Genomic DNA, 21,989 nt, shown 5'->3' on the forward strand with positions numbered 1-21,989 from the left:
GTATATAAATTTTATGTGAGTAAATTAAGTAGTCATATATATATATATATATATATATATATATATATATATATATATATATATATATATATATATATCAAATTTTAGTAACTCAATGGAGTTAAAAATTTATGACGTGAAATGTTGGAGTTTCAGATCAAAAGATTTTTATTATTCTATGTAAGACAAAGAATACATTTGAAATATTATAACTCCTTATCCTATAGGATTTCGATGTCAACCATCTCTTCAGAGGAGAAAATATTAGCAAATAATTATATTCAATCTGTAATCAAATGCTCTGCCACATAGCTATAACTCCAGATTACAATAAATCTGGGGGGTTTTTATGAGAAGAAGTGATTTGCTGAGGTTTTATGATTTCCCATGGCCGGTGTAACGTAAAATATTGCCCTATAAAAATGTTTCTTTTGTATCTATAAGAGAGAAACACTATTTTTTAAGTTCGGATTTTTTCGATTTTCGATATTTATCGAATGAATTTCATTACAAAACATATCTAAGAACACTGCCAGACATATAAATTAGCTTTGTGTGAAATTTGCAAAAGATAGGCTCAGTCGTTTCGGAACCTATAGGGAACTCTCTCTCTCTCTCTCTCTTTCTCTCTCTCTCACACACACACACACACACACACACACACACACACAAAGTGACTTTTATATAATAGTTGAGATAGAGTTTATGAGTTTTGGTTAAAAAAAAACGAAATCTCTATTACATTAAGGTTGACTGTCTGCATCAGTATCATTTGTAAGGCCACATCTGATTGATCAAATTTTTTATGTTAATTTCCTTACAGCATGGCCGTATTCAATAGTCTATTATTTATTTGTTTATTTAAGAGATTTTTTTTATTATTCAAATGATAATGTCTCATAATAAATGTCAAAATAAATAATACATTCGACCATTCATACATGAGTTAATTACAAATTAGAAAAAAAAAAAGCTGAGAGAGTCGCTTATTTAATTGTGACGCCGTGGGTCATTCGAAATAATCAGCGAAAATTGTTTCCCGTGCACACACACACAAAAAAACAAAAACCAAACAAAACAAACAAAAAAACTTACTTTTACATACAAAAAAGATTGAAAGATTGGAAGGTTTTGATATAATGTTTTGTATTAGAAGTTGGCTCTATACTCCCCACCCCCTTCTCCTCCTTCCCGCCAATGTGATTATTATTTGATTATCTTCGTTTATTGATGAACGCTTGGGGGAGAGGGGTGAGGCAACACAGAAAAGAGGGTCCGGTGTTGACTGTCCACTTATCTCTCTGTGATCATTTCCTGCGATTATTTTTTCCCCCTCCCTCTCTTCTTTTTTACCTTCTCTTCATCTTATTTCTACCTCCTCCCCCTCCTCTTTCTTCTCCTCCTCCTCCTCTCTCTCTTTTCATCTCCCTCTCTTTCTCTCTGTTTTCCAACTGTTTTCTTTTCTTCTAATCAATTGTTGCCACCACTTGATTAGGTTTATTAATTCATGGGGAAAGTGTTGCACTCTTCCTCTGTCTCTTACATCTGTGAAGCATAAGTGATGTGATTAGGAGATTAATAGAGAAAAGAATATTACACACACACACACACACACACACACACACACACACACACACATATGCATGTATATGTAAACATCTTTTATTAAAAACAAACATCTTCTGTCGGTCGCCCTTTTTTAATATTGTTATCAAGTTGACGCATAATCCTTCTCGTTATTTGATCAAAGGCATGAAGAATGCTTATTGATTATAAAGAGAGCGAAAAAGGGATTGTATGTATGTGTAATTGTAAAATCAAAATCAATTGTCCATTCAAGAATTAATGTCTAATACATAATGTAAAATACAAAGCAAGTGTAAAAAAACAACAACATAAAAACCAATAACGCAAAAGTGTATGCATAAAGCTACATATGAATCCATTCAATCATATGACCTTTAAACATTAAAAATATAGAAATATTATTACATTAAATATATTAGGTTGGTGCGAAAATAATATTTTTTGACGTTCAACTATATATATATATATATATATATATATATATATATATACTAGCAGAAGTACCCGTCGTTAACTGGGTTCAAAAACAGCCTACAGAAAATGGACTATGATTGATGAAAGTATGATAGATTATGAAAAGGAGGGGGTTGTAAAGAGATAAGTTTTGGTACTCAAAAATTTTACCCTAGGCAAAATATAATGAAATTGTAAAGACAATTTTCGCGAAAATATATTTTTTATATCAACTTTGTTTCCATTCGTAGCTAAGAGTGACCAACAAAATGATGTTTCCTTACAAACAGAAAATGTTATATATATATATATATATATATATATATATATATATATATATATATATATATATATATATATATACAAGAAATAAATGTTACCATAGTCAATAAAAGTTACTTTTATGGTAGAAAAGTTCATTGGTTTGTATTTTTAAGTAGTTTTTAAAAATAAAATTTTATTTTTAATTCACGAACCGGGTTTAAAAAAATCAAAATGGCAGCGACTTTGAAATGGAGAGCCCCATTTTCAATTTGAATGAAGGGCACCTGAGCATTCAGTGTTAACAATTTAAGACAGTTCCGTCAACGTAAGAAATATTTATAAACATATTTTAATGTTTTCCGTTATTTTGTGCTTGAGGAATATTCGATTATGGCATGTTTAGTTTATATAAATATTTATTTAAGTAGTTATCGCCTCAAATTTCGTTTTAATTTCGGTTCGCTGAAATTATTTCAAGTAAAGAGCATTAAAAACTATTTCAAAACAAAAAAAAAACATGAACTGAACTTTTATTGACTATGGTAACATTTATTTCTTGTATATTTATTTTTTCGGGTAGTCGTTTGTTGGCTTTTCTGCTAAACACTCTTATTAAATAATATCAAGGAAATATCGAAAAACAAAGAAACAAAAACAGTTTTGAAAAATAATGAAACTTTACTTACTTTAGTAAAATAACCCGAAACAGCGAAATGGGATATTAAAAAAGTAAACACGTAATTACTTTAGTTTTTTAAAGGAAAGAATCGATATAAATATGAATAAGAAGAAAATGGCGCCCTTTTCCAGCAGAACAGCTTCGTTTCAGTTTTACAGTATTAAACGGTGTAGTATTGCGCCGTCGGATTCAGGGTAGTACTATTCTAATGTAAAGGATGTGCAGAAAGGGTTGTAATCAACTGAATTCCTTCTCGTACACTGAAAAAAAAACTTAAACATATATATAAATAAAAATAAAAAGGTTATATAAATATTTTTAAAAAGACACGTAATCACGTGAGCAGGATTTATTCCTTCTTTTGACACGATAACAAATAACGTTCTTATTTTTTATTATTTATCTATTTATCTATTTTCGAAAGCGTTCCACGTGCAAGTGGAGAAGGAAAAAAAACAGAGTTATGCACAATTTGTGTCTAAAGTTCCGACTTTTCACTTTAATAAGAACGTGAATTTTTGAGGTGAATTTATTCGACACAATATGAATCAACTCAAAAATAAATAAAAGCTAACGTGAATAAAGATTAAAGTTAAGGTGTTATTGTGAACCCTCTCCCCTTTTAAAAAACCTTGTTAAACTTTGTGACATATTTACATTCTATGTAGGTCAGGTGCGAACGAACACCCAATAATTTTATTATACCATATTTCTTCAAACTGAAACATAATTATCAAAGTATACTTACGCAAATAGATATGAAAAGTCTTTGTTGAAGTTTGCGCCATATTTTCATGGAGTACAGGCGCGAACGCAGACCCCACAATTTTATTATACCATCCCTATTTAAGTTGAAACATACTTATCAAAGTATTCTTATGTACATCTATATCAAAAATCCTTGTAAACGTTTTTTTTTTCATTTTGTATTTCCATACTTTGGGGGCCAGGCGCGAATGCAGACCCCACAATTTTTATGAACCAGCGTTCTGCCAGGTCAAACATAACCATTCCTGATCCTCGATATATCTTCTATCATTATACGTAATCAGTTTTTTTAAAATAGTCAACCATATAGGAGCCTATTCGTGACCACACACACGTTCAGCTTTATATATATATATATATATATATATATATATATATATATATATATATATATATATACAGGGTGACAAAAAAAAAACCCAAAGGACATTCAATTGTTTTTCTGCGCATTTTACAGTCAACGGAGAAAAAAGGGCAAAGACCTTAGTGTTTTGATGTGATGTTTTGAATATAATAAACTAGTTATGACCAAAATTTCATTTCATTCGGACAAAACATCAAGAAACGGGGCCTAATTTGAGTTGGGGCCCGATTTTTTGGAGTCACCCTCTATATCTGTGCGTATATATATATATATATATATATATATATATATATATATATATATATATATATATATAACGACATCATTTTTGCAGCAACTTAATATACAGTGCATGACCAGGAGAATAAAGGCAGTTTGGGATAATGATGGTGACCACACAAAATACTGAGATGTTGTTTGTTAATATTGACAACTTTTCATAAAGGGTGTACTCACTTTTGTTGCCATGGATTTAGCTTTTAATGGCTATATTTTGAGTTATTTGGAGCGGAAAATAAATGAACCCTGTTATATATGCTGCGGACATTGTGTCAAAAATAATTTTCACACTGAAAACGAACGTTTAAACACTTTCATTTCAGCATGATTTCTATATATACTATTTATTCAAAAGAAAATCTACATTAAAGAAGTAACCTCATTGCATATTACATTAAAGAAAATCTACCTTAATAATAAGCTCCATATAATTGTTGTTTTTTGTGATAGAATTGTTGTAATTCCCTATTTAGAAATATTATTTCAGGTTTATTTATTTCATTTTTGTTTTTAAAAATTCATATTTCGTTTATTTTCAATTATTGTAGATGAACACAAGTTGCCTTTTTAAAACGAAAGTTTATTTTTTTATTTAAGCTGCGAAAGTTATTTCCCCTTTGAACCATGAGAGTTATTTTTCGTTCAATTTCCATAGACGAAAGTGAGTGTGCTTTATACATAAATTCAACATGTTGTCCACTTTCAGGAAAACGATAAGTTAGACTATTCGGTGCATCTTAAATAATATGCGATTAAGCCTTATGTCTGCTAATATGTTTCAACTTGGCAATGCTAGGTATATACAACTAGTATATTATTATATTATAAAATAATATATCACATCTATATATTTTAACTATTTACTCAAATAGAGCTCAATACGTGATAGGAGCTCAGTAGAAGTGTGAACATATATTTATGACAAGTTTCCGGGTAATAAAACCGTTAATATGAAGATTAATTAGAAAAAAATATTAAATTAACACCTACTTGTAATTTAACTAATAAAATTGTTATTTGTGAAAGTTATAAACTTCAAAAAACGATTTTTCAAAAATTATATATATATATATATATATATATATATATATATATATATATATTATTATTATTATTAATATTAAATAATAATTATTCATTTATACCTACAGACACTAGTGTTTCATGCTTACGCAATCATCGGTGTAGGTAACAATTCCTGCCGGTCATGAGATTCGAACTGAGCTACGAAGCCACCTTTTGCTCCATTTGCTTCTACTTGAAGGCCACCAAATAATTGCCACGGGAATTAATAACTATTAAACACCGAATTCAGACGAATACAGGGACAATCTAGAGTGTTCACACGAACGGAAGTCGTGAACATTGCACATACGCTAGTTGAGTTAGTTATAATTCCGCAGATAGTGATATAAGTATTATTAAAGCCGCTTGATAATTATAATAAAGTAATAATTATTCATTTACATATATATATATATATATATATATATATATATATATATATATATATATATATATATATATATATATAATTCCATGAACAGCAACAGTTTTACACCACTTCATATTTCTTTACAAAGGTAAAATCATAATATAATAATATTTCACCTTAAAACCCCATTACATGATTACGATTTTAGAAGATGCAAAAATTTAATGGTAAAGTTCAAGTGGTTTTCAGAAAAACTGAGATTAAGGGAATCTTAATCGGTGATTAATGACTATGGATCAAATGAAATGCAAATCCGAATTATTTGAATTTTCAAATGGGAAGTTTGTTTGATATTATGCCTCCAAAATATCCTTTCAGTTCACCAAAAGAGATTAAAATTTATGGTAAACTTATTAATTGATGTCTAATATCTATTATAAAAATTTCACAAAAATCGGAAGTATCTGAAATGGCATGAATGATGTCCACCCCCCCCTTTTCACCCTTTTTTCATACAATTTTATTAAACAAAATATAGCCCATATTTGAACCACATACTTAACAGTTATGTACCTGAATTCATAACAATCTACTTATTAGCTTAGAAGTGCATCCCCTACAAATAAATATACAATCATATCAAACTTACGTGTGTATGTGTGTGTGTCTTTTTGTGGGTATGTGTGGCTTTGTGTGTATGTCTTTTTGTGGGTATGTATGCTTTCATGTTATTAAAGACCACATGTCTATATATCAAAATATGTTTTTATGTTATTAAAGACTATATGTCTATATATCACAATATGTTATTTATGTTTTCATATAACAATAGATGATTCCTATTCGCATATCAACATATAAAAAAAGACCTTGTAAATTTATTGGTTTATTATTTCTGAACTCATCGTTAAAATTTGGGTGCTGTTTTCAACTTTTGCTTTGGTAGTTTGGCTAGTTTTATAATGGCTTTTGGAAAACCAATAGCATATCTTTGGGATTATTTTCTATATGTGCAAACCATGAAAAAAGTTCCTATAAACTTAAAAACCAAGTATTTCCAGATCTGAGTTATAATAGGTCACTTGATCAACATTGTTTATTGTAAACTCATAAAATGCAAAATGTTTGTGTGTTATAGTACACAGTTGTTTCTAGATGTGTAATAGTACACAGTTATTTCTAGATGTGTAATAGTACACAGTTATTTCTAGATGTGTAATAGTATACAGTTATTTCTAGATGTGTAATAGTACACAGTTATTTCCAGATGTGTAATAGTACACAGTTATTTCTAGATGTGTTATAGTACACAGTTGTTTCTAGATGTGTTATAGTACACAGTTGTTTCTAGATGTGTAATAATATGCAGTTATTTCTAGATGTGTAATAGTACACAGTTATTTCTAGATGTGTAATAGTACACAGTTATTTCTAGATGTGGGAAAGATAAACACTATCTTTGTGACAGGATTGCAAGTAAAATAAACCTTGACCTGGTGGTGCCACATATACAAATAAAACTATGTAAAAAATGACACTGATAGAATATAAAAACCGTGGAGCTCAGAAGAAAGATCTAAGCGTCATGATCAGTATGGGCTCCTTTGATAACCAGCAGGGAGTCCTGGTCGGCATCCTGTGAATATGATGATCATAAACCAAAAATCACGCAGAAAAAGAAAAAAATGCGACAAAAGAAATTAGTCTAATAATAGAGTGCTGTTAAAAAAAGAATTCATACACAAAGAGTATCTGTTAAACATATAGAACATAATCATGAAATTTTACCATCGATTTTCTTTAAACTTTATATAAACATGTATACGCGCAGCATATGATTGAAAGAGATTGAAATTATATATGACAAAATATTGAATTATGCACTTGGTGTTATCTTCAGCTTTGAGATGGTATTTATTTCTCTCCCACATTGTGAAATGTGACACAAGGATCGGAAAATGAGATTGAAACGTCAACGTTCCCAAGGACGAGCACTCTGACTTTGCAAGAGATGCTTGTGCAGCCTTGTCGGCATTTCCTGGTAGAGCCGTTTAAGGTGACGACCAATAAACTGACCCTTTTTCCAAGAGAGGAGACAAAGCCTGGGAGGGTATACCTCCTAGAACTGCACAGGACCAGCATTATGCCGAAATCAACAGGGGAAAACCATTACAAGTTTGGTCTATTGATTTTGGAGCCGATGGAAAAATGTGAAAAACTACTAAAGCTACTAAATAAATAGAAAAATATTAAAACTACTAAATAAATAGAAAAATATTAAAAACTAGAACCTATATGTAAAAATAATAAACCATATGAAACAGTTTATCTATTTATCTTTGTGTGTCAGTTACTTTTATAATAGCGTTCCATTGTTATTCTAATTTTGTTTGTCGTTTATTTTATCATCTGCGTCGTCTTTTCGATTTATATTTCTTTACTCATATTTGGTCCGTTGTATTTCGTTACGAAAAATAAAAACTGCCGACGTTTACAGGATGTCAATTGCAATATTGGCTATCAAAAAAAAAAAAAAAAAACTCTTTTCGATTATAATAACAGCTTTAATATTTGTTTTGATATTTTTTAAATGATTTAATTGGTATATATGGCAACACCAGGCCCAGGCTTATTTTATCTGTAATCCTGCTACAGAGATGTTTATGGACTTTTTGTTCATTATTTACACAGATAGAATGTAATTTTAAAGTTATTTCACCGATTTTCCAAACACGGTGTACACAGACATGAACACCACATAATTCATATTTAAAATTTCTACTTCCTCCATCGATGGTCAACACTTGGAGCAATACAAAGCATCAGTAAGAAAATAATCCTAAATTATTTTATCGATTTTCTGAACAATTTGCATATGTCAATATTTGTCGGGTTTTTTTCCCTTCTGTTTTTATAAAACGGATTATTTTTTATAATCTTTCAGATCGATAATTCGGATACAGTGGAAGTGACAGGTATTCCCCTTCAACTCTAGCGCACAAGTGAAACAATGTTATTGAAGATATCCGTGTTGCTTTCTATCCTGCACGTTTCCATTGGTGTCGATCTGACATATTATGTGGAAGAAGGAAAGAGTCCCGGGACCTACCTAGGTGATATTGCTGCAGACACACTTTTACTGGACAGTGTCCATCGTGACGACCACAACTTGATCACCTTCAGTCAGCTGCAGCATGACACAACTCACAACTCTCACTTGTTTCGTGTATCGAAGAAGACCGGAAAAATGTACACCGTACAGACACTTGACGCAGAGACTCTGTGCACGTATAATACAGAGTGTATCAAAATGGTGGACGTAGCTGTCAAGAGGGCCGATTCCTTCATGAAAATTTTGGAAATTAAAATCGTCATCAAAGACGTCAACGACTATCAACCAGAATTCCCAGACAAACACGTAAATATATCTTTTTCCGAGGGTGACGGAATTGGTATTCGCAAATCCATTCCAAATGCTGTCGATAAAGATGTCGGCATGGAGAATTCACAGATAACTTATCAACTGAAAAAGAACGTAAATGATCCATTTACCCTATCAGTTTCAAAAAGTGCCGACGGTACGTCTAAACTCGGGATTAACCTTGAGGAGCGTCTCGACAGGGAAGTCAAAGATTCATACCTGATCCAAGTGATTGCGAAAGATGGAGGGTCGCCACCCAAGCAGACTATCTTGCATGTCCGGATCTTTGTAACGGACATCAATGATAACACACCCGTTTTTTCCCAAAAGGTCTACAACGTTTCCATCAAGAACGAGCCGAGTGAAATCTCCCCGGTTGCTATCCTCTCTGTAAGGGATTTAGATTCCGGTGAAAATGGGAAATTCCTTTATCGTTTCAGTTCGAAAACGTCCGAGATTGTTAAGACACATTTTGAATTGAACAAAGAAAGTGGGGAGATATTCTTGCACAAGCAGTTCATGTTGGGACAAGACCTGACTTATAAGCTGTATGTAGAGGCCACGGACAGGGGGAATCCACCTTTGAGCTCGATAGCCAAAGTTTTTGTAAACGTGATTAACGAACAGAACAACGCACCAACAATCGATGTAAACTTTGTCACAGGTTCGACAGAAAACACTGCGACGGTGTCAGAGGACATCAAAATCAACAGCTTTATTGGCTATGTTAAGATCATCGACCACGATGCTGGACTCAATGGTGATGTTGTGTGCGACCTGCATCACGACAAGTTTAAACTTCAAAGCTTAGGAAAGAAGAAGTACAAGATAACTATTAAACATCCTGTCGACCGCGAAACGGAAGACCACCACGATATCACAATTACATGTCAGGACAAAGGGAGTCCGCCCCGGCACAGTGAAAGCAAGTTTGCAATCCAGGTTGTGGATGTCAACGATGTAAGGCCACAGTTTTCTAAAGAGACATTTAAGTTTTGGATCCATGAAAACAAAAAGTCAAAGATTCCAGTCGGTTACATCAATGCAACGGACCCAGACTTGGGGCCTGGTGGTATTCTCACATATTCCTTGCTCACCAATAGCAAGCAGTTCCTCCCTTTCCAGATTACAGATAACGGATTAATTTCGACCATCGTATCCATGGACCATGAGTTTCAATCAAGCTACAAGTTCCAAGTGTTTGTCAAAGACAATGGGATCCCTTCTCTCAACAATACGGTGAAAGTTATTGTTGAAGTCAAAGACGAAAATGATAACGCTCCATATTTTACTTTCCCAAGTATCAACCCATTCACAATGGATGTCGTCTACTACCCACGTCACACAAAGAACATTACAATGCTGAAGGCCTCTGATGGTGACAGTCGGGAAAATGCATTCCTTAAATTTGAAATAATCGCTGGTAACGACCGGCAACTGTTCGCCATAGACCATTACAGTGGCTTGTTGACGTTCACACGAATCCTCAGTCAACAAGATGCTGGTTCTTATGATTTGCAGTTTGTCGTCAAAGATAGTGGCACACCGGTGCGGTCTGCGACAACAGCGCTGTTCTTGACACTAACGGTCAGCAACAAGACATCTGAAATGCTAAATGCTGTATACATTCAAACCGATGACAATATACACCTTAACCTGGCCATAATTATTGTTCTCGTAGCTGTAATGGTATCTGTCATTATTACAGCATTCATGTCCATCTGTATTCTACGATGCATCAACAAAACCAGCACGGTACACAGGGACGAGACGAGCCCTTCAAATCGAAGGATCAGTGAACAGCGGCACTTAATGTGTCCCTCCTATTTTGGAACTTCCTGGTCAGATGTCCCGGTCACTGTGACAACAGATCCAGACATTGCCCGGAAGTTGACTGGATCGAGGCGGGAGTCGAGCCCTGGAGACAAAATGGACATGAGACAGAAATGCTCGACGTCAAGCTTAAAGCCTCGGTCATCGATAGACCTAACGCATCAGGTAAGTGTAGGTACGTCAACACTCCTTTTTATAACTTTTGGGTGAATGAGATCAAATGTGGCACGCAGACAATCACACACACACACACACACACACACACACACACACACACACACACACACACACACACACACATATATATATATATAAGAATTGCGTAATAGTGTTCTGAGTTTAGTTTTTGAAAACATTTTGATTCATACAACCTTTACTGCAATTCCAAAGCATACAGGTCCTGGGTATGGCCTTAAACTATATCCGATGTTGAGGGCCAAGCTTGCGGGATTTGGGTAGTGTGGAGCCACCCTTTAATTGCCATTGCTCCCAGGTCCACTCTGACCCGGAGTGGTAGTACCTGTTAGGGTCTCAACTATGGTTTAAATAAAAACCGACTTTAAAAAAATACTCTATTTAAAAATTGTTCTTCAAAATCACTGGATTCGGCATTAAATAACCTGAAAAGGGTTAATCTGCCGTAAAACAAAAACAACCAACCAACCAACCAAAGCATACAGAAATTTTGATAAACTCAAGGAAATATTTCAAAAGTTTCGTTAGCAAAAAAAGAAAGTCAGAAATCGTCAAGTAGAATATTTTCATAAAATTCATCTCAAACGGACATTTTTTTATTTTTGGTTACTTTTGCCAAATGACAAAAATGATCGTATGAATAAAAATGTTTAAAAAATAAAGACCTCTATTGCCTCAATATTATATTTAGAGATGTAATAATATATTATATTTAGAAATGTCATAATATATTATATTTAGAGATGTAATAATATATTATATTTAGAGATGTATTAATATATTCTATTTAGTGATGTAATAATATATTATATTTAGAGATGTCATAATATATTATATTTAGAGATGTAATAATATATTATATTTAGAGATGTAATAATATATTCTATTTAGAGATGTAATAATATATTATATTTAGAAATGTCATAATATATTATATTTAGAGATGTATTAATATATTCTATTTAGTGATGTAATAATATATTCTATTTAGAGATGTAATAATATATTATATTTAGAGATGTAATAATATATTATATTTAGAGATGTAATAATATATTCTATTTAAAGATGTAATAATCTATTATATTTGAGATGTAAGAATATATTATATTTAGAGATGTAATAATATATTATATTTAGAGATGTAATAATATATTATATTTAGAAATGCAATAATCTATTATATTTAGAGATGTAATAATATATTATATTTAGAGATGTAATAATATATTATATTTAGAGATGTAATAATATATTCTATTTAGAGATGTAATAATATATTATATTTAGAGATGTAATAATATATTATATTTAGAGATGTAATAATATATTCTATTTAGAGATGTAATAATATATTCTATTTAGAGATGTAATAATATATTATATTTAGAGATGTAATAATATATTATATTAAGAGATGTAATAATATATTATATTTAGAGCTGTAATATATTATATTTACAGATGTAATAATATATTATATTTAGAGATGTAATAATATATTATATTTAGAGATGTAATAATATATTATATTTAGAAATGTAATAATCTATTATATTTAGAGATGTAATAATATATTATATTAAGAGATGTAATAATATATTATATTTAGAGCTGTAATATATTATATTTACAGATGTAATAATATATTATATTTAGAGATGTAATAATATATTATATTTAGAGATGTAATAATATATTATATTTAGAAATGTAATAATCTATTATATTTAGAAATGTAATAATCTATTATATTTAGAGATGTAATAATATATTATATTCAGAGATGTAATAATATATTATATTTAGAGATGTAATAATATATTATATTTAGAAATGTAATAATATATTATATTTAGAAATGTAATAATATATTATATTTAGAGATGTAATAATATATTATATTTAGAGATGTAATAATATATTCTATTTAGAGATGTAATAATATATTATATTTAGAAATGTCATAATATATTATATTTAGAGATGTATTAATATATTCTATTTAGTGATGTAATAATATATTATATTTAGAGATTTAATAATATATTATATTTAGAGATGTAATAATATATTATATTTAGAGATGTAATAATATATTCTATTTAAAGATGTAATAATCTATTATATTTGAGATGTAAGAATATATTATATTTAGAGATGTAATAATATATTATATTTAGAGATGTAATAATCTATTATATTTAGAGATGTAATAATATATTATATTTAGAGATGTAATAATATATTATATTTAGAGATGTAATAATATATTATATTTAGAGATGTAATAATATATTCTATTTAAAGATGTAATAATCTATTATATTTGAGATGTAAGAATATATTATATTTAGAGATGTAATAATATATTATATTTAGAGATGTAATAATATATTATATTTAGAGATGTAATAATATATTATATTTAGAGATGTAATAATATATTCTATTTAGAGATGTAATAATATATTCTATTTAGAGATGTAATAATATATTATATTTAGAGATGTAATAATATATTCTATTTAGAGATGTAATAATATATTCTATTTAGAGATGTAATAATATATTATATTTAGAGATGTAATAATATATTATATTTAGAAATGCAATAATCTATTACATTTAGAGATGTAATAATATATTATATTTAGAGATGTAATAATATATTCTATTTAGAGATGTAATAATATATTCTATTTAGAGATGTAATAATATATTATATTTAGAGATGTAATAATATATTATATTAAGAGATGTAATAATATATTATATTTAGAGCTGTAATATATTATATTTACAGATGTAATAATATATTATATTTAGAGATGTAATAATATATTATATTTAGAGATGTAATAATATATTATATTTAGAAATGTAATAATCTATTATATTTAGAGATGTAATAATATATTATATTAAGAGATGTAATAATATATTATATTTAGAGCTGTAATATATTATATTTACAGATGTAATAATATATTATATTTAGAGATGTAATAATATATTATATTTAGAGATGTAATAATATATTATATTTAGAAATGTAATAATCTATTATATTTAGAAATGTAATAATCTATTATATTTAGAGATGTAATAATATATTATATTCAGAGATGTAATAATATATTATATTTAGAGATGTAATAATATATTATATTTAGAAATGTAATAATATATTATATTTAGAAATGTAATAATATATTATATTTAGAGATGTAATAATATATTATATTTAGAGATGTAATAATATAGTATATTTAGAGATGTATTCATATAATCATTAATGAGCTCTTAATCCACGTTCTCTATGAATTTAAAGAAATTCAAATAATATATATATATATATGTATATTTATATATATATATATATATATATATTATTTGAATTTCTTTAAGTGCATATATACATTTTTAGATATATATATTAGTAAGGGAATGATCCTAATATTTTTCCCGATTCCCATACAATTAGCGATTCCATACTAAATTCTCGATACAATTAGCGATTCCGATTCTTTACAAATCTTTAAATATTCAACCATAAAATTGTTATTTTCCCCAGTTACCATAAAAACACGTTAAATGTGCAGATATTTTCTCAAACATAAAAATACATTTGTGGGTGTTTGTCTATAGATTTTAGTTTTAATTCAAATTTAAAATAAATATTTATTATTTTGTTATTACTACCAACTGTGGAAGATGTCGTTTTAAACAATATCAAATAAAAAAATCACAATTAAAATAATCGTATTTGGCATCAGAAAATAGGAACAAATTTTTCCGATATCGATACGGATTCTGATACTGCTAAAAGTTCCGACTTTTCTGATTCCCGATTCCAATTCAGATTAAATTTCCCAACACTAATATATATATATATATATATATATATATATATATATATATATATATATATATATATATAACTACAGCTTTTATGGATAGTGTGAGCTGCGGCTTTATTTAATTGTGGAAACAATTATATATCAACTCACATGAAAAAAATAATATATGTATTAATTTAAAATTTAGTTTAGATAGTAGCTCAACAGTGTATAATATGTGAAGAGCTCTTAATTAATACTAGCCTGTGTACGCGGCGTTGCCCGGGCGTTTGGAGTTGTGTGTTCAGCAAAAAAAAAAAAAAAATTGGTACTAGGCAGGAGGTTGGAACCCGTACCATGAAGGAGGAAAAAAACGTGAAAAAAATATGTAACGTCTTTGCCGTTGCATCCATTGCCAAATCGGAAGTGGCGAAGGTTTAAATTAGGGCTAATTAATCGAAAAGAGGGAATGACTTTCAAAAATATCTGAAAAAAAAGCGACCCCTCCTTGTAGAAGTGCCCAATTGAGGGTGAAGGAATTAATGTTTTTAGCCAATTTTTCAATATTTATCGTCCGAAGGGTTGAGCTTCAAAACGATACTGATTTCGTAAAAATCCGTCGCCTCTATCGAAAGTTTTAGACATACATACATACATACATACATACATGCATTTAAACAGACAGGTGAGATTTATATTATAGAAAATGTAATCTTATTTATTTTCAAAGAGTATTTTCGTCCATTTCAGTACATTTATACGTCCATGGTATACACAATTTATTAAACATTCATAAAAAAGCCTAATCGGTGACTGACGAATACAGAATTAACTATGTATTAAATAAACATTGGACTCGTCGTGTTTTTGTTTTTGGTTTTATACCTTGATGAAGCTGTGTTGTGTGAATGTTTGATAAAACTGTGTTTGCAAATATGTTTGTGACGAAACTCTGATTATATCATAGTTAATACCAGATTAGTTCTAAAAGTCTTCCTATTTTTTTAAAACTCCAAACGTAAACGTTGAAGACCTACGAAGATGAGCGACCTTTTTTTGCTCCATAAGTTATTTTTCTTCATAATCACCACCATTTTTGAAAGCACTTTTATCAACCTCTTTTGATGCCTTGTTCGTAAAAGTCTTAAGCACGTTTTGTCACCCATATCTCTGTCGCCACTCTAAAATCTACGAACCTATCTGCTAACTGTGTTCACATCAACTGCATCGGCTTCGTAAACGTTCAACAGGCGCCAGTGAATGCTGATCGGTTCAATTTTTTTCTGCATGGAGAATTCAATGACGCATCTCTGCTTCTGATGCACATTCATGACAGGGGTTGCTTTCTTAGAGTCTCACACCATCAATATCTGCAACAAAGAGATGAAACTTGCATAAGTTCAACCACCATAACAATGTAATTTGCAATCCCCTCTGATCCATTTGGACGAAATAACAAATAGGAGGCATTATTTTGGGAGCATTCCTCGTATATATATATGTATATATATATATATATATATATATATATATATATATATATATATATATATATATACATATATATATATAAAATACGTAGCTATTATTATACTTTAGCTGAGTTAATCAACTTTGTTTTTCTAAGGCTTTTTCTTACGCTTGAAAAAATTTATCTTCTAATTCACTGTAATTTGTAATTAACTGAACACGTCACATATCTCTCATCAATAGAGAATTTAAATTTATTCTCTGAGAAAGTCGTGTATTTCTAAGAATCGCCATGGATTGCATTGGTTCATAACTCTTATAAAATTTTCCAATATTTGATAATCTATTCTATGAAGATTAGGAACATGAGTAGTGAATTTAAATTAATTATCTGATCACGTGTAATATTTGTGTATTATTTTAGTGGTCACGCATGTGCCAGAAAATATAGTTAAAAGTTCATAGGGATGAAGACATTTCATTTATTAATAGTTTGCCTACAATAAAGACAACAAATTAAAGAGGCAAATATAGATGACACAATTAAATGCATTCTTCCCATACAGATAAAATTTCACATGTATTTCATGAGGCAAAGAATGTATGCGCTAAATGCACTGCAAACACTTGTATTTTCCCCATATCTTCTAATAAGAAAATGCAACCAATAAAAACATTATCTGTTCTGTGTCTAATAATTGGGAGGAAGAATCAGGGTCTTGATTCTCTACTATGTGTTTGTATGGGATTTAAGGATATAAATAAAAGAGAAATAACTCTAGCCTAAAACTAATTCTTGGTCATGAGAGAGATAACTGGTTTTTAAAAAATATATATAGCAAAAACATTTAAAGTAAATAAAAACAAAAAGATTAACTAATTCTAAAATGATGAAATAGAATTAGAAAAACATTGATGAAAATTGCAATGCCATGACTAATAACACCCTACCTGAGAGCCCATCTTTCAAACTCTTTGGCCTAACATTCACAGGTTACATGAATTGGAACAAATACATTAAGGATATTGCTACTAGAAAATTACTCACATCAGAAAGCATCTTATATTTTTACAAAGCCACAATTCATACATGGAATATTATTGCCACATCTGGGTTGGTATATCCACCACTAATCTCTCTTTTAGACAGGGTCCAAAGAAAGAGCCTCAAAACTAATAGGTATCATGCTATCGTGCTATCGTGCTATCGGTCAAACTCTAATTCTTGTCCCATCGCTGCAATGTTGCATTCCTGTGTCTGTTTTCATAGCACTTGTGTCTCCTCGACATACATACTCTCAACTAATCCAACAAACAGCAAAATCCCACCTCTTCACTATTGAAGTCCCTAGATGTCAGAAAGCCTTCTACTCTGAAAGTTTCTCCCCTCAGACTCATAGACTTTGGAGTTCCCTTCCTTGTTTCCTACTTCCCCAACTGTACAATGATACGCAGAAGTTTAAATGTAACGCGACCAGACATCTTGCTGCTCAGTTCCCTCCTCAGTCCGTTGTTAGACACGAATTTCAAATAGTAACTCTTACTTTTCAAACGACAATATGCCTTGTTTGGAGGTGAAGATGAGTTTTTTGTTTTTTAAATGTGTAAAACAAAAAATTGGATACGTATATAAAATGATGCCTTTTGAGAAGAGAATTTGGCATGATGAAAACGTAAATGGCTTTTTATTACATTTTTACTCCAAACAGAGAAACAGTACCACTTTGATGTAAGGGGATACAATCGGGGACATAAATTGCAGGGGTACTATGTAGGAATATGAACCGTTAAGAATGATATTACATGATCGTGAAGAATGATATTACATGAAACATGAAGAATGATATTACATGAATCGTGAAGAATGATATTACATGAATCGTGAAGAATGATATTACATGAAACATGAAGAATGATATTACATGAATCGTTAAGAATGATATTACATGAAACATGAAGAATGATATTACATGAATCGTTAAGAATGATATTACATGAAACATGAAGAATGATATTACATGCATCGTGAAGAATGATATTACATGAATCGTGAAGAATGATATTACATGAATCGTGAAGAATGATATTACATGAATCGTGAAGAATGATATTACATGCATCGTGAAGAATGATATTACATGCATCGTGAAGAATGATATTACATGCATCGTGAAGAATGATATTACATGCATCGTGAAGATTGATATTACATGAATCGTGAAGAATGATATTACATGCATCGTGAAGATTGATATTACATGAAACGTGAAGAAGGATATTACATGAACCGTTAAGAATGATATTACATGAATCGTTAAGAATGATATTACATGAAACGTGAAGAAGGATATTACATAAATCGTGAAGAAGGATATTACATGAATCGTTAAGAATGATATTACATGAATCGAGAAGAATGATATTACATGAAACGTGAAGAATGATATTACATGAATCGTGAAGAAGGATATTACATGAATCGTGAAGAATGATATTACATGAATCGTGAAGAAGGATATTACATGAATCGTGAAGAATGATATTACATGAATCGTGAAGAATGATATTACATGAATCGTGAAGAAGGATATTACATGAATCGTGAAGAATGATATTACATGCATCGTGAAGAATGATATTACATGAATCGTGAAGAATGATATTACATGAATCGTGAAGAAGGATATTACATGAATCGTGAAGAATGATATTACATGAATCGTGAAGAATGATATTACATGAATCGTGAAGAATGATATTACATGAATCGTGAAGAATGATATTACATGAATCGTGAAGAAGGATATTACATGAATCGTGAAGAATGATATTACATGCATCGTGAAGAATGATATTACATGCATCGTGAAGAATGATATTACATGCATCGTGAAGAATGATATTACATGCATCGTGAAGATTGATATTACATGAATCGTGAAGAATGATATTACATGCATCGTGAAGATTGATATTACATGAAACGTGAAGAAGGATATTACATGAACCGTTAAGAATGATATTACATGAATCGTTAAGAATGATATTACATGAAACGTGAAGAAGGATATTACATAAATCGTGAAGAATGATATTACATGAATCGTTAAGAATGATATTACATGAATCGAGAAGAATGATATTACATGAAACGTGAAGAAGGATATTACATAAATCGTGAAGAATGATATTACATGAATCGTGAAGAAGGATATTACATGAATCGTGAAGAAGGATATTACATAAATCGTGAAGATTGATATTACATGAATCGTGAAGAATGATATTACATGCATCGTGAAGATTGATATTACATGAAACGTGAAGAAGGATATTACATGAACCGTTAAGAATGATATTACATGAATCGTTAAGAATGATATTACATGAAACGTGAAGAAGGATATTACATGAACCGTTAAGAATGATATTACATGAATCGTTAAGAATGATATTACATGAAACGTGAAGAAGGATATTACATAAATCGTGAAGAAGGATATTACATGAATCGTGAAGAATGATATTACATGAATCGTGAAGAATGATATTACATGCATCGTGAAGAATGATATTACATGCATCGTGAAGAATGATATTACATGAATCGTGAAGAATGATATTACATGAATCGTGAAGAATGATATTACATGAATCGTGAAGAATGATATTACATGCATCGTGAAGAATGATATTACATGCATCGTGAAGAATGATATTACATGCATCGTGAAGAATGATATTACATGCATCGTGAAGATTGATATTACATGAATCGTGAAGAATGATATTACATGCATCGTGAAGAATGATATTACATGAATCGTGAAGAATGATATTACATGCATCGTGAAGAATGATATTACATGCATCGTGAAGAATGATATTACATGAATCGTGAAGAAGGATATTACATGAATCGTGAAGAATGATATTACATGAATCGTGAAGAATGATATTACATCCATCGTGAAGAATGATATTACATGCATCATGAAGAATGATATTACATGAATCGTGAAGAATAATATTACATGAATCGTGAAGAATGATATTACATGCATCGTGAAGAATGATATTATATGAATCGTGAAGAATGATATCACATTAATCGTGAAGAATGATATTACATGCATCGTGAAGAATGATATTACATGAATCGTGAAGAATGATATTACATGAATCGAGAAGAATGATATTACATGAATCGTGAAGAAGGATATTACATGAATCGTGAAGAAGGATATTACATAAATCGTGAAGATTGATATTACATGAATCGTGAAGAATGATATTACATGCATCGTGAAGATTGATATTACATGAATCGAGAAGAATGATATTACATGAATCGTGAAGAAGGATATTACATGAATCGTGAAGAAGGATATTACATAAATCGTGAAGATTGATATTACATGAATCGTGAAGAATGATATTACATGAATCGTGAAGAATGATATTACATGCATCGTGAAGATTGATATTACATGAAACGTGAAGAAGGATATTACATGAACCGTTAAGAATGATATTACATGAATCGTTAAGAATGATATTACATGAAACGTGAAGAAGGATATTACATAAATCGTGAAGATTGATATTACATGAATCGTGAAGAATGATATTACATGCATCGTGAAGATTGATATTACATGAATCGAGAAGAATGATATTACATGAATCGTGAAGAAGGATATTACATGAATCGTGAAGAAGGATATTACATAAATCGTGAAGATTGATATTACATGAATCGTGAAGAATGATATTACATGAATCGTGAAGAATGATATTACATGCATCGTGAAGATTGATATTACATGAAACGTGAAGAAGGATATTACATGAACCGTTAAGAATGATATTACATGAATCGTTAAGAATGATATTACATGAAACGTGAAGAAGGATATTACATGAACCGTTAAGAATGATATTACATGAATCGTTAAGAATGATATTACATGAAACGTGAAGAAGGATATTACATAAATCGTGAAGAAGGATATTACATGAATCGTGAAGAATGATATTACATGAATCGAGAAGAATGATATTACATGAAACATGAAGAATGATATTACATGCATCGTGAAGAATGATATTACATGCATCGTGAAGAATGATATTACATGAATCGTGAAGAATGATATTACATGAATCGTGAAGAATGATATTACATGAATCGTGAAGAATGATATTACATGCATCGTGAAGAATGATATTACATGCATCGTGAAGAATGATATTACATGCATCGTGAAGAATGATATTACATGCATCGTGAAGAATGATATTACATGAATCGTGAAGAATGATATTACATGAATCGTGAAGAATGATATTACATCCATCGTGAAGAATGATATTACATGCATCATGAAGAATGATAT

The 21,989-nt window shown here is 29.9% G+C and overlaps 1 protein-coding gene across 4 annotated transcripts in view; it reads left to right on the forward strand.

Moving 5' to 3' along the window:
- LOC145242049 (putative protocadherin beta-18) overlaps window positions 1-21,989 on the forward strand; it is a 108,860-nt gene that overhangs the window by 72,613 nt on the left and 14,258 nt on the right. For 2 of the 4 annotated variants that reach the window (XR_013862646.1, XR_013862645.1), the window contains exon 2: window positions 8,774-11,258. Coding sequence is in view for 2 of the 4 variants with exons in the window: in XM_080104942.1 (XP_079961068.1) it covers window positions 8,840-11,248 (2,409 nt within the window). In the remaining 2 variants the exon portion in view is untranslated. The remainder of the gene's footprint in view (window positions 1-8,773; window positions 11,259-21,989) is intronic. The other 2 variants (XM_080104942.1, XM_080104941.1) reach the window with 1 other exon arrangement.

Source organism: Euprymna scolopes, chromosome 21 (genome assembly GCF_053919585.1).
Source record: "Euprymna scolopes isolate OS-2025 chromosome 21, ASM5391958v1, whole genome shotgun sequence".
In the NCBI taxonomy this organism is placed as follows: Eukaryota; Metazoa; Mollusca; class Cephalopoda; order Sepiida; family Sepiolidae; genus Euprymna; species Euprymna scolopes.